Here is a 15,295-nt window from a genome sequence, read left to right as displayed (position 1 = left end):
TTCTTTTCGTTTGACAATAGAACCGTTGACATGTGCTATATGTCAGATTTGATGTTTGACATGTGTGAATCATAGAAGTTCTGTTTGACACATTCAAACTGTCTCCATTTCTGTTGCAACGCAATCTGAGCACAGAGTGTTTCAAGTCTACTTTAGAAAGAGATGAGAAGATATTTAACTCTTTCTGACCTAACAGCAGCACCTTAGAGGTCGCTGTGCGCATTGGAGACCTTAAAACTAAACAACACATTCAACGCAACAACACGCAAGATTAAATTACAATCTGCAAAGACAATCCAAAAGATTGATGTAACGTAGGTCTGGGCGATAAAACGATAACAATAATTTACGTGATATCATTTTTCTCAATATAGATATGACAAATGTTCAATAAAAGTTCAATAAATCAAACCTGTAATTACACTGCCCAAGAACTGGGGAAAGGGAGGGTGCTAATGCACCTTCAACGCTAGTTGCCACCCGACATTAAAGAAAAGAAGAAAAAGACGACGAACAGCCAATCATATCGCAGGGATATGGGTGGGCGGGCTTACAGACGTTTGGAGTGGAATGGAAACTCAGCTGAATGAGGAGCTGAGTGATAGCGACACCTAGGAAAACGGTGAGCCTACCAGGAGAAAAAATCAACATGAAAGGCCGCTCAACTTTGGAGTTTGGAGATATTTTGGATATTTAAAAAAGTCCAAAAAAATTATAATAACGTGCTCTGTAAACTGTGCCAAAGACATGTGAGGCTAACACGCTCAACACCACAAACCTTTGAAACAATATCACCCGTTAAAACGCAATGAAGGAAAGAAATGACCAAACATCCCAAACGAGTGTAAGTGGACGCTCAGCAAGCCGCCGGCCAGTATATATATATATTTCTATTGTGATAACATTTTTAGTCATATTGCCCAGGCCTAATATAAAGACCTATATACCCGACCAAAAAAGCCTCTGCCAGTTTCTAATAAGCTCCATGAGCAGAAACGTGCTCAAACTAGGATCAATATTGGAGATGCTTTTGAAAAATGGAGAGAGGTTAGAACACAGAAAGGTTTACAGACCGATGCAGAGCTGGCTAAACACTGAAGCTTCAGTGTCCACCACATGGCAACCTGTGTGAGCATCAACTCTGGAGAAGAGGGGGCGGGGGGAGACAGCTCTCTGCAATGTTTTGAATTTAGACTGCAGTACCCATTTTAAACACTAGGTGTCAGAGTTACATATTGCTCCTTTAACTTCCTAACATCTAAACAACAATCAAAACATTAGGGTTCAGACTATCAGAGGAAATGTGATTCATAAATTGATGGCAGATTTGATGCATCACCGCTGCATCAGGGACGTCCTTCAGTAAAACGCTTTGATGGGACAACACCAAAGCCATAAAATAAAGAAATAAAGCTCAGATGAACATGTATAGAGAAAAAAAGCCTGCATGTTCACTTCAAACATTTGCACACTCCTCCTCAGCTGAGTGTAAATCTACTTTCATGCTGCATTAGCGAGCTTCCATGTGAAACTTGTATCAAAGCAAACAGAGGCAGACGGATCAGGCCTCCCACTCGCACGCTGAGGAAAACTGAGGAATACATGCTTCAAACATGTCACAAACAGAGTGACGGAGCTCCTGGTGTGTTTGCTGCCTCTCTGTACATGACAGGTGGGATAGTGTGGAAGCTGATTTCAAACATACAACAAACAAACAAACACTGAGCTGTGCTTGTGTGGTGTTCACATGATGATTAAATACACTGTTTAGTCTGAGCACAGGCAAACGGGATCATAACTAGAAATCCTGCTGACTCCAAAAAGAAGCTTTACAGTTCACAGAGTTCCCAGAGTTCACCGATAAAAATATCGTCTTGTTTGTCATCACTTAAAGAGGACATAATATCCCCCTTCTCCACCTTTTCAAAGAGTCCCCTGTGGTCGAAATGAAACATCTGTGCTGTGCTTTGGTCAAAATATAACATGAATCAAGCACCAGAGGAGGTTTGTGACCCTGTATAAACCAGCTCTCTCAGAACGCTCTGTTTTGGTGTGTGTGTCTCTTTAAATGCAATGAGTCCCCCCTCAGTTTTCCCAGTAGACATGACTCCTTCTGCTTCTTTTCTTAAGGTGGCACATTGACTATTGTTGTTGTTGTGTTTGTCTCTTCTGTCTGTACTGTAGTACCTTTATAGAAGGGCCGACTGATACAATACCGATATATCGCCTGATATCTTTCTTAGATCTATCTTTGACCAGTAGAGATAGATATAGATATACACATTGTGTTGATCCCTCAAATGAAGTCATCAAACACTTGTGTAAAAGTTACATAATGAAGACAAAGATGGTCACTCAACTGGAAAGTAACTGAGCACGTACGTGCGTCACCACTTGACGAACTGGAGAGTGATGACGCTTGTTGTAATCCATATAACGCCCTCTGCTGGTGAAAGAGAACTGCTAGTGCAATACAATGAAACTCAAATTAAATTCTATTTGACATGTGGATAAATCGAGTAATATGGGCACATATTTCTGACAGAATTAGCAGATACCAATATTTATCAGTGGATATGCTAATATCGGCAGATATCTTCAGCTGGCCGATTAATCGGTCTTGCTCTAGTTTGTAGGATAGTATTTATCAATGACCAGATGATAGAAGAAAGTGTTTCAATAGCACCAATCAACAGTTCTTTAAACTGAAAGGATAACCGCAACGATGTTATATTTAATCATTTGAACTCTTAAGAGGTTCAAGTCTCAGGCTGAGTCCAACATTTACGAGTTAGAAAATATGAAACCCAGATAATACCCATCAGACTTGATGATGTTTTAAGCCAATGATCTTGATTTCCCCTGCTGCCCTCCAACATCTCATTTTCCACACAGATTAAACGACTGATAAATGTAAGCGCGAGGAGTCGATGTAGGTCTGAACTGAGAGAAGTTTAATACTCAAACTCAGCAACAGATGAGACGTGAGAAGGGGCTGAGAGAATCTGTGAAATCCTCGGTTAAATAAAGTCAGATCTCTGAGCTGAGGGCACTTACAGTCTGAGCAGCAGCTTCCTGCTGAGCTCCAGAAATGTCACACAACTGCAGCTCCGGACTCCAGCTGCTTTAAAGCGCTCAATTACAGGCCGCACACCTGCAGCTCCAGCACCAAAATACGTCCTTCATGAATATAAACTGTTAGTGAATTTCTGTATCACTGAAGGTGGGACCCACAACACGTGTGATTCTTTTTCTCAGGTGTTAACCACAAGAATAAACACTTTAAAGAGCCCATATTATGCCCTTTTTGGGGTTCGTATATTTAATCTATGTACCTACTTTTGTACGTTCACAATAGCTAAAGTCTGAAAAAAGTGTCTGTTTTCATGTACTGCTCCTCCTTGCTCCCTCTCCGCTCTGAGTCTGTCAGCTACGCTCTGCTGAGCCCCCACTGTTAGACCCCACGTGGGCCAAGTCTGCTCTGATTGGTCTGCCGATCCGCTCTGTCGTTATTGGTCAGTCGCTCAGCACGGTTCTCGGAAATGTCCCGCCTCTTTTACCATATTGGGAATGCAGCCACTGGCTCCGTCCGAGGGGAGCATAAACATTAGCACCTTAGCACTACTGTGCTACCGCAGGCTACGGCATATCGTGGGCGTGCTACAGAAGTTAACAGGCGTGCAACATGAGCTGCAGGGCTTGCCACAACGAGCCAATGAGCTGAGATCAGTGATCTCACACTGACATAAAACCAGAAAAAGCATAATATGGGACCTTTAAAGACGCAAACTCAATGCAATAAGGCTACATGCAATCACACCAGCACTTTAAAGTAACAGGCTCCAGGGCAACATGTGCAACAGACATCTCCGGCACTTCACATTAAGGACGATTGTTTCACTTAGACCAAATAAATATCTAAACCCATATCCCAATCTGGAGGAGGAGGGGTGGACATGATGAGAAATTTGTCTACACACAAAAGGAAAGATAGCATTTACATTTCATCCAAATGTGATCGTCACAATCAAGTTGCTTAAAAAGGGAACAAAGGTCGACCAGGTTTAAAAATCCCCTCGTCAATTCATAAAGAACAGAAAAAGAGAGCAGCAAGAAACCCCTGTTGTTGATGTTGATTGAAGCTTGATTCTGTCACCATGGCAATGATAAATTGTCATTTACAACAACGACTGTGAAACTTTTCTCCCAGTGAGCACTATTACTTTAAATCACCTGCTCTGTATCTATGATCTGTCACATTACTCCACACGGCAAAGTGCAAGACGGAGACAATTAAAACCACTTCACCTCTCAGAGGGACGACTGATGGATGAGGATTTACTTTTCCGTTTCTCCCCTAAGCCACACACACACACACACACACACACACACACACACACACACACACACACACACACACACACCTGTCTGTTGTAAAGAGATGAACTCCTAAAAACATCCTGAAGTGGTCAAAGCAGGTCGATAACAAAACCGTCTGCAGAGAACAGCGGGGAAAAAAATCCTCATTTCATCATAAGACTGTTGCTGTGGAACAAGAGTTCATTTCTAACAGAGCAGCCTTCAGGAGCTGACGTCTGGAAGAACATGAATCAGCTCCTAGCTACCTTCAGATAGTCCTTTAAAGGAGCAGTAGGTTAATGTACAATTCCACCACCAGGGGGCTCTAAATCAAAATAATAACAAAAGATGACATCCGTCTGTACCCTCCTCTTCTTTACCTACTGACGACGAATAAGGGCGCAGGGGCCACTGGCCACCCGTACCGTGCTGTACACAAGCACGATTTCCCCCCCGCAGCGCCATTCCCCCGCTGGCCGGCGCGGCCCGCGGTCACACTACACAGGACTATCCGTGCCTAAGCACGATTACCTCTTGTACATAACGTCTTAATACAACACATGTACGCTTTATGTTATTATGAAGCGTGCTCAGTTTACAAACAGGCGGACGAGAAAGAGAGAGAGAGAGAGAGAGAGAGAGAGAGAGAGAGAGAGAGAGAGAGAGAGAGAGAGAGAGAGAGAAGAGACGCGCAGTCGAATCCGCGTCTGCACATCAGAGAAAAACACAGAACATGACAGCTACTTTACTGACTTTACAACTTATTTTAAGCCATTTTAATCAGACACAGCAATAAATAAATTCAAAAATAAAATAGACGCGCGGCCGAGTCCACAGGCGAGTCCGCAGACGCACATCGGAGAACAACACAGAGAACATGACAGCTACTTTACTGACTTTACAGACTCAGATCTGGAGTTTCTCCAAGGCCTTGTCTAGTACCAAGCAACATACAACATGATTTATTTGTTGTTATTTGTTTGTTGGTTGTAAACCAGTTTTGAACAAGGGCAAACTCACTTACTCAAAGTATCGTTACATACGCGTCAGTGAATCCTTTCAGTATTTGAAAAAGATGTAATTTTCTGTCATCGTAATCGTGTGATCGCTATCCTTTGCACATTAGTGCTGTCACTTTTTTGAGCACAACTGTTTTAGACGCTCGGGGTTCACAAATATTTGCAGGTTTGTAGCTACCATCAAAGCGGTGTGCTGCTGTCTGCAGAGAGACGAGTATTCCTCATTTACGTTTGCCTCTCCTGAATCTCACCCCCGTTGTTTTTGCCCCAACATTACTGTCTTCATTTACTGAGGTCAAGAGTGCATGAAATGGTCAAGTTACGCTGAGAGCGCCCTCTGCTGGATCAAACTGTAAACTACTTCACGCGCCATGATGCGCAGATAGACTGAATATTTTGTATTTGAACGGCTCATTACAGTTCAAATAACAGTGAACTTTCTCCCCCAGGTTAGAATGAATGTTCGAACTTGGATAAACAATGACAGCCCTATTGCACATTGTTATATTGGAGAATTGGGCTCCTCATGAAACAATCTCCCTCCCACTGGAAAGAAAGTTACGAGCTCTGTGTGAAACACGCTGATCGTACTCAGCTGACGCCAAATGAAAGATGTTCAGAAGTCAAACTTCAACACACTCTTCTTGTGCCTCCTCATGCTGTGATGCCAAAGAGCTGAATTATGGACAAGATGCTAATGAGTCAAATAGCAGTAGAGCAGCGATTGTATCCAACACAACAGCTCCTGGGCATTAATTAACGAGTCTGAATGACAGAGAGGGGGGACATGTGCTTCAGGATGAGACAGAGTTGACAGGATCAGCCAAAAGGACTGCAGAACGGCCAGTAATAACATCGTATGAGTTCATAGCCCCCTGGTGAGCTTTAGCAGCCACAGCAGCCGCCGTCAGTCTGGTCTGTTGGTGTCAAGAAGTCAACTCTGTGGACTCAAGTGCTGGACAGATGGACTACGATACTGTCATCCTTCAGCATTCCTAACGTAGTTAACATAAGCAACGGGGATGTAACGGGTACGCATTTATGACCAACTGAAAACGGCTTCCCAACCCACTTTTGGGTCCTGACCCTCCACCTGAATGATTTGGTGCTGAATAAATACAATTTGACGAGCTCATCGACACTACATTGCTACTAAGAAAGTTTAGTCTTATTAGTCAAGTCCAATTAGAGAAGACAACTATTTTAAAGGAGAAATATGTAACTCTGACACCTAGTGTTTAAAATGGGTACTGCAGTCCAAATTCATGACATCGGAGAGAGCTCCCCCCGCCCCCTCCTCTCTAGAGTCGATGCTCACACAGGTTGCCATGTGGTGGACACTGAAGCTTCAGTGTTTATCCAGCTCTGCATCGGTCTGTAAACCTTTCTGTGTTCTAACCTCTCTCCATTTTTCAAAAGCATCTCCAATATTGATCCTAGTTTGAGCACGTTTCTGCTCGTGGAGCTTATTAGAAACATGCAGAGGCTTTTTAGGTCGGGTACAATCACTTCTATCTGAACCAGTTCTCTTGCCCGCTTCCATCACTGCAACACCTGTTGGTTTGACCTGATAACTGCTCTCATATCTGGCAAACCGAGGGGTGTCCAAAACGGCCTTGTGGGGGTGTTTTAAAACCGCCTACCTTCTCTGGTTCAAACAAATCCAGAGCATTCAGGACCAGAATCTAAAGTTAGAAGGAGGACATACTGGCTGCTGCATTGTTGTCAGAGAAGCCAGCACTTCAACATAGCATGTTTCCTTAATGTCTGATCATATAGGAAGGTCACTTTATCATTTCACTCACTACAGATTTGTTTTTTGATATACTTTATTATTTACTGATTGGACCTTTAAGAACAGCCAAGGGTTATAGGGTACTTATCTTGGGAGAACCTAAGGTGGCTTCAAAACATTTTAAAATGTTTAAAGCTTTAAGAAATACTTATATTAAATTGTATTTTTGCACCTAGAATCTGGCAAACTGGTCCTTTACTTCTCGATCAGCAGCTTTCTTCTATTCTCCTTTGAACTGAGTGTTGAGGTCTGTTTGAATACCATGCAGTCAACCCTTTCCATTGTGACAGTGGCTCTGCAGACTAACTGTTCAATGAGGTGGAGAGAGAGCAGCAGTGGGTTCACTGGATCGTACAGCAGCGTGACAAAGACATGGCCGAGCATACAGGAAGTCCTAATGATCAATCAGCAACCAGCATTATTCTGCAGAGAGCTTGTACATACCTGGAAAGAGGGCTGCAGGTCATACAATCAATGACATCTAACAAGTAAGCCTTCTAATGACCTAAACCCCTCCAGTCTTCATGATAAAGAATGATTCTACATATCTTTCTGTGTTTGGATGGTTATCCTGTCAACACTTACAGTTTGTTTGCAGTGTGTTAGTCACAAGGCCTCAGCTGTGGCAGCGTGTTAAAAAATGTGTAAACACTCAAACTCTTGTGTTTCCTCTCCCAGAATAAGAAGCACATCCAGCTTTGTGATGAGCTGCTGATGCAGCAGAGAAGCTTAGCTGTATCTCTGAAAAAAGAAACAAAGAACATTTCACAACAATGACGTTTTCACGTGACGAGGAAAATCAGTGTGAAAGCTGTGAAATCCCTTTAACTCCCCAGATGTCCCACTTCCTATCGGGTTTCCACTTCAGAGATTCCTCCTCTGCTGATGATTCACCTCCATCATCTACTCCACTCTCTCCCCCTCTCCTCTCCCGAGTCTGACACTGATGGTGAATCCCTCTCCTTCCCTTTATGAAACCGTGTGACGTTCGTTGGTACAAAAATAGAGACAATTATTGCTTTTTATATATACCAACTTATCCACCAGTCGATCAGCAGAGCTTCATTGTGTTGCAATAGCAGTTCTGTCACTGGCTGTCACCAGCAGAGGGCCCTATATGGATTACAACAAGCATCATCACTCTCCAGAGTGTTGAGCAATTACGCATGCTCACTTACTTTCCAGTTGGGCGACCATCTTGTCTTCATTAGAAATCTTTTCCACAAGTGTTTGATAACTTTGAGGGATAAACGTAATAAATGTGTATCTATTGCTACAGATTGAACATAGATCTAAGAAAGATATCGGTCGATATATCTGTCAGGAGTGTTGGGGGAGTGGGACGCAGGGGTTTCTTAAAGTTATCCCAAAAGCATAACCACAACAATCGCAAACGATAGATTGGAAGATGGGATAAAACAAAGAGAATGTACAGAGCCAAAACAAGCTTCCTAAACTAAATATTGCACCAAAAATGTAAAACTAAATTGTCTAAAACGTAATTGTGGGTCACGCCCAAGCAGCAACATCTGGTGTTAAAAAATGAAGCAGAAGGCGGAGTAGCAGAGAGAACTCCCATGATTCCCCACTAGCCTTGACATCATCTTTTGTTTTTGTAGTATTGATTGAAAGCCCCCTGGTGGCGGAATCTACATATTGTATCTTTAACAGGGTACTTTGTACAGTATGAAAAAAAACATTTTTATAGGCATTTTGTCTGTTGTTCTTCCATTAGTCAGTTATCATGGTGTATCATTATCGCTGAATAGCTGTATCATGATCTATCATTATTGTGGGCCGTACATCGTCTATCATATCATGAGGAACGCTGACACACCTCCTCCAGCTGTGTGAGGCTGTGGTGAGTTTGTGCCATGTTGTTTTAAAGGGACAGGTTTAGGAGGGGAGGAGAGAGGAGTTTAATCTCATGAACTGTGTGTTATGTTGTAACAGAATCAAATGTTATATATATATATATATATGTCCTCAATAAATGTCAATGTTGAAAATAGAGAAAGGGATAGTTATACGCACATCACAGAGGAGCAGAGCAATATAAAAACAGCAGAGAAGAAGATTTGTCTGCATACTTCAGCATCAGAAAGTTTGTATTTCATCACAATGTTTTGACCAGAGGTTTTATTCTAGTGAGCATCTCTGTTTGCCTCCCTGTCTGTTTGTTTGTGAATGAATGTAGGTCTGGGTAAAAACAGAATTGCCCTTTGGGATAAACAAAGTTGTCCGAGTCTGAGATAATTAAAATTATCACCGGAAGAAGACCTCTGCTCAGAGTGTTTTAACCTCAATAAAATGCCAAATGTAAACTCTATTAACTCCCTGCACCTAAATGAGAAAGTTAGTCTGGAGGGAGCGCTGATGGCCTAGCGGGTGGATCACGCCCAAGCGACAACCTCCAGTGTTAAAAAATGAAGCCAAAGTGGAAGTGAAAAATCCTCCATTTGTTTGAGGGTCCGCTTGAGGCTGGCTCAAAGATCCCCAGAAGTCACATTCAAAGAAGTCGTTGTATACAGCAGAAATTAACATGTTTACAGCCTGGAAAAAAAAAAAAAACAGGTCTGATTAGTTTTTATACTCAAGGGCACACACTGTCCGGGGGAGGGGGGGGTGACATATCTGTTTTGAGTTTATGAATGATAAGTGTTATCCATAGTTAGGCGTGTAGTTGACATGATTGACAGGTGGACGCTGTTTAACAGTTCGTCAAGAGGCTTAAAACCCGCCTCAGCTCCAGCTTTCAGCCTGTCATTAGGTTGACTGAAAGTTAGACTGAGACAGGATTTCCAACATGGTGGCTGCTGCAGATGAGGCTCCAGAGCCCCCTGCAGGAACAGATGGGTGTCGTCACTCAGACTTCATTCATTAATATTTACAATCTATGGTCACGCTCATGTATGGAGACTACAGTCCTCCAAGTAGGCCTGGTTTCAAGTCCGACCTGTGGCTCCTTTCCGGCATGTCATTCCCCACTCTCTCTCCTGATTCCTTACTCTATCCACTGTCCTATAAAATAAGCCTTAAAAAAGCTTTAAAAAAATGAGGTCTTTCTGATCAAGCCCAAATCTCAGAACCAGTCGGCTATCCTCTACAGTGATATTCTCTTCTGGGTGCAATGTCAAAATGTTCAGGGTCTTCCTCTTCAGCCAGCGGTTAACATTAAAGGACTTCCTCAAAAAACCAAGAGAGGAGTTGCCATTGAGAGACGATACCCCAAGTATGGATTGTTAGCATGCAGATCTCTGTTTATATGCATCAATTAATAGTTTCCCCTAGGTTTACAGCGTTGGGGGGGGGGGGGGGGGGGGGACAAGCCGACACAAACACTTGAAAATATAATATAATGGTAGGGGAAACACTGTACACTGTCGTTCAACGGCAGCTGGTTGGATCTCAGATTCTATTAGGGATGATGCATGTCACCATTTTTGATCTGCACATGCACACTTTATTCTGTATGGGGGTAATTATGCCCTCGGAAACACTACTGAACATACTCTTTGTATGAATGAATGAATCCCAGAATATTCTCCCAGCTTCCTCGTAAGAACACCATGATTATTTACACCGGGGTACTTGTTATTTTTCCCGCAGTATTTGTTTTAAGCGCACTCACACTCAGTATTCTCCTCGCCAGTCAACACGTCGTCTCCCAGGAATGATTCAGGGTTGCAGCACGATGAGATGCAGAAAATAGATCAGCTTGTGTTTCTGCTCTGACAACCGCTTTCCTCATGTGGAACATCTGCCATTTTCACCCATGAATGAAAAGAAAAGCACAAATCCCAGTCGTTGTTATTACCCTGTGTGTGTGTGTGTGTGTGTGTGTGTGTGTGTGTGTGTGTGTGTGTGTGTGTGTGTGTGTGTGTGTGTAGTTATGCTCTGACACCATCTGAAGAAGTCATTTGAAACATGAAGTGTTAATGTCAGCTCTCATGAGGATGGACCAATCATCTCACTTTGATCATTCAACCCGTCAGCTCCTCAGCAGTGACAAAAACGCTGCCAGTTTCAGTGACACCCTCTCGTCTCACAATTGCCGGCGATTAAGGAGACGAAGCTGCGAGCGGCTGATAAGATCTCCATCTCGCCCCGGATGATGGGAGCTCCCGTAGAGAGGGGGAACGATGAGGGGCAGATAGCGAGAAAGGCGAAGGCAAAAGGAGCAACACATAAAAGAGGGTTGGGAGTGTAAAAATGGAATAAAGAGAGTGAGGAAATTTACTGCAATCTCTGCTCGCAGCTGTCCTCCTCTAACACGGGAGAGAGGGAAGCTTGAGTGGACGTGGGAGGGTTCGTCACAGTGTTTCTGGAGGAGTCAGAGGACAGGTTTCCATCCAAATACAGAGCTTATTTTAGGAAACACGGCGAGGAAAAGGAGGGAAAGTATTTCGAGAAAATATCAAAGAGAACATTTTAGTCCAGATTGGGACTTACAGAACGACGCATTGGCAGCACTGTGCTCCAAAAGGAAAGAAAACGCCTCAGAGAAGAGAAAAAAACAAAACAATTGGTGGATCGATTTTTCAATCTTTTTCAGTCTGACACTGGCGCTAAACTTAATTACTTTGTGCCATAAGAGCTCAAAAACCACTCTGTCTTAAGAGGTGCGGAAGAGGTCGGAGGCAGGAAACACCAGAAGTGATCTCAGGTTGGTTTCAAATCACTGGAGGGGACAAAGGGTGTCATAGTAAGAGCTCTTGTGTTGTCTCGGTGCATCTGTTGAGAGGGGTTTCTGGAGGAAAGAGAGGCCTGAACTATGAAGCATGGTTTATGATAACTGGAGAGGTCACTTCCAGTTGAACCCTCAACGGATCCAATTGTCTTTAACGTCTTGTTGGAGTTTATCACAGATGAGCCAAAAAGACTATTCAGGTATCTTGATCCCAGAGCTCAGTGCACAGTTGTGAAATGTTTGGCTTTTCTTGGTGCATACCCTCACCTTTGGTCATGAGCTATGGGTAGTGACCGAGAGAATAAGGGTGACCTCGGATAAGTGGAAGAAAATGGATGGATGGATTGTGCCTTTTCAGAGATCTGTCTTTTACGAAGGGCTGCAAGAAATTATTATTTTCTTGTCCCCCTTCTGTTTGTCGCTGGCGTCAGTGTGTTAAAAGCCCAGGAGGTCTTGTCCGGGCAGCAGAGGCCGGGCTCTCAAGTAGACGGAGATCCCCCATCCTTCAGCGAGGTGATCTGGCACTACTACCACCTGACGTCCCTGAAGCCCAGCCACCACCATCGGACTGTGTCGTCCCCACAACCACCACCGTCATCATTCATGCACGTCCGGCTCCGACCTCCACCTCAGCGGCAAGGAAGTGCTGACAACAGGAACATCCCATCTTCCCCTCTCCCATCTTTCTTCACAAAGGGAAAGGTGTTTTACCTGCTCCTTTGTAAAGCATCTCAAGATGAGAACACTTGTAATGAATTGGTGCTCAATATCTATCCAAATAATTGTGAGCAGCCCTACTAGATGGGTAGTGTGGATTTCTAATGAATTATTATGTATTATGTATTGTATTTACACCTTTCTACACTGTGATAAAAATACACAGTTGAGTCCCCTTTGAACAAAATGTGGCAGACTGGCTTCCATTGAAACCAAATGTTTCCAACTCCCTTGAAATTACATTAAATGAAGGTGATTCTCATTCCATTCCCCGTGTCGTTAAAAAGGTACACTATAAAGACAAGTTCAATCCAACATGAACTCCAGCCCCCTTCCCCAACAACAACATAATCTGCACTCTCATATCAATACTCAGCGCAGCCGATATCAATCATCATCATCACCATCATTGAGGTGGTAGGTGTTCATAAAGAGCTGGGTCTTTAGCTTTTTCTTAAAGGTGCAAAGGGACTCTGCAGGTCGTTTGTTGTTTCTTAGACTGGTAAAGTCAGACAGGTTGAAAGAAAAGATGTTTCTGCTTTCTGAGAAAGGAATAAAGAAGACATTAAACTGTCTTGCCTCATAGTAGCTCCTCACAGCGTTGCAGAAAGCTTCATCCGCCACAATCTGAGTTTCCCCGCTGAGGAAGGCCAGAAAACGATCTTTCACCGCCTGAAGCTGCTGCTTGTTCACCTGAGAGCGAGAGAGAGAGCGAGAGAGAGAGAGAGAGAGAGAGAGAGAGAGAGAGAGAGAGAGAGAGAGAGAGAGAGAGAGATGATGGAGGAGGACAATGAAGCGAAGTAGAGGGAGTGAGAGAAATGAGGATGAAGGCAGAGGAGGGGGTAATAAATTAGAGACAGAAGGGGAGGAAGAGCAGAAGATGATAGGAGGGCGAGATGGATGAAAAACAGAACAAAAGCACAAGATTAGACTCATTGTTAAAGTGTGACACCGTCATCAATACAGAGACGAGAGGAGCCACATTAGCCAACAAATATCTTTCATGAGGAAGTCCCCAAAAACAACAGAAGAAGAAGATAATCTGTGCGAGTGTAAAGAAGATCAGACATGTTTGGAGACTGACGGTGATGCTTAAGAAAACTTTACGAATCACCTTTTTTTATTTCATACTAAACCTTTGCAAAGTCATGAGACATGTCACTTTCAAACACACTTTCATACTCGGAGAGCAGAGGCGGCACAACTGTTCAACGGTAATAATCTCACATTCACACACTGCGGCTCTGCCTTCGAGAGCAACATGATGTTCTTGGGTGTCTGGCCAAAGGACACTTTGGCTTGTAGACTGTCGGAGCCGTTTGGTTGAGAGACGACCCATCGCTGGGAAGTACAAAAAGATACTTCTGACTTTGTTTACGATTCTACAATTCATTTGTCAAATACTTTTATCCAAAGCCGACAAACATCAGAGAGTAAGTGTACAACACAAGCAAGGATCTGGAGAGGAGGAGACAATGTCAGGAAGAGCAAACTAACAGCTTTAAGTCTGATGGGACACACAGGTGCTGACAGGAAGTGACCGGAGGTGCTGACAGGAAGTGATCAGAGGCAGTGCACAACATCAACAGCTGTTCTTGAGAGTTCTAATCAGAAGAGGTCAAAATGCTCCAGCAACACTTGTAGTAAGAAGATCAACTTTATTAAGAATTTAGACCGACACGTTTCGGCTCATGGGCTTCATCAGGGTCATCCATGAGAGTTCTAATCAGCATCAAAACCATCTTTAATATCAACATCATCATTAAGGTCGTAGGTGTTCATAAAGAGCTGGGTCTTTAGCTTTTTCTTAAAGGTGCAAAGGGACTGCAGATCGAATAGAGTTTGGTAGTTCGTTCTACCACCAGGGGGCGACAGAGGAGAAGAGTCTAGTTAGCCTCTTAGGACCCTGTTGTGAAGGTTGGATCAGACGCCTTTCATTGGCAGAGCGTAGTGGGCAGGAGGGAGAGTAGACCTGGATGAGAGAGTTTAGGTAAGGAGGAGCCGTTTCTGTGGCTGTTTTGTAAGCGAGCAGCAGAGTCTTAAATTTGATGCGAGCAGTAACTGGGAGCCAGTGGAGGCAGATGAACAGCTGAGTGACAGGCGCTGTTTTAGGGAGGATGAAGACCAGTCACGCTGTTGCGTTTTGGATCATCTGCAGGGGTTTGATAGTGCTCCAGTGAGGAGTTACAACAGTCAATGTGTTTATCATCAACATGACAGCACAACAAATAAACTACAAACAGACAGAAAAAGATTTACAGAAATAACAAAATGTTCAGCAGAATCTAAACATGGTATTCAAGAATGTTCCTTACATGTGGGTGGATGGGAGCAGCTCGACGCCTGGGATGAACAAAATCAGTGACATCCATGAACACAAGAGCTCAAAAAGAAACGGCTCCAATGAGTCTGACTTCACTATTTCAAGGCGAAAACAAAGAGAGACGATTATAGAGTCATGCTGAGAAGGTAGGAGGGACACTTCTAAACTGGAAATGTTTGTGTTCATAGACCTGCTCATAAAACATGCCGTATTTAGTTTAATGTGCCGTGTATGCAGCTGACATTCGCTGCAATTTGAGTATGTTTTATAAAAGTGATAGAATTTCAATATTTCAAGTCGGTCAGATCAGTGTTCTTCAAAGTGGGGGTCCTGAACACATGGGATTGTAGAGACTTGGAAGGAAAAGGGGAAAACAAAAATACAACTCTACT

The 15,295-nt window shown here is 43.3% G+C and overlaps 1 protein-coding gene across 6 annotated transcripts in view; it reads right to left on the bottom strand.

Moving 5' to 3' along the window:
• cadps2 (Ca++-dependent secretion activator 2) overlaps window positions 1–15,295 on the bottom strand; it is a 300,078-nt gene that overhangs the window by 242,861 nt on the left and 41,922 nt on the right. For all 6 annotated transcript variants that reach the window (XM_061037051.1, XM_061037053.1, XM_061037052.1 and 3 more), the window contains exon 2: window positions 13,160–13,273. In XM_061037051.1, the coding sequence (XP_060893034.1) occupies window positions 13,160–13,273 (114 nt within the window). The remainder of the gene's footprint in view (window positions 1–13,159; window positions 13,274–15,295) is intronic.

Source organism: Labrus mixtus, chromosome 4, assembly GCF_963584025.1.
Source record: "Labrus mixtus chromosome 4, fLabMix1.1, whole genome shotgun sequence".
Lineage (NCBI taxonomy): Eukaryota > Metazoa > Chordata > Actinopteri > Labriformes > Labridae > Labrus > Labrus mixtus.
This window is presented reverse-complemented; position numbering and strand designations above follow the sequence as displayed.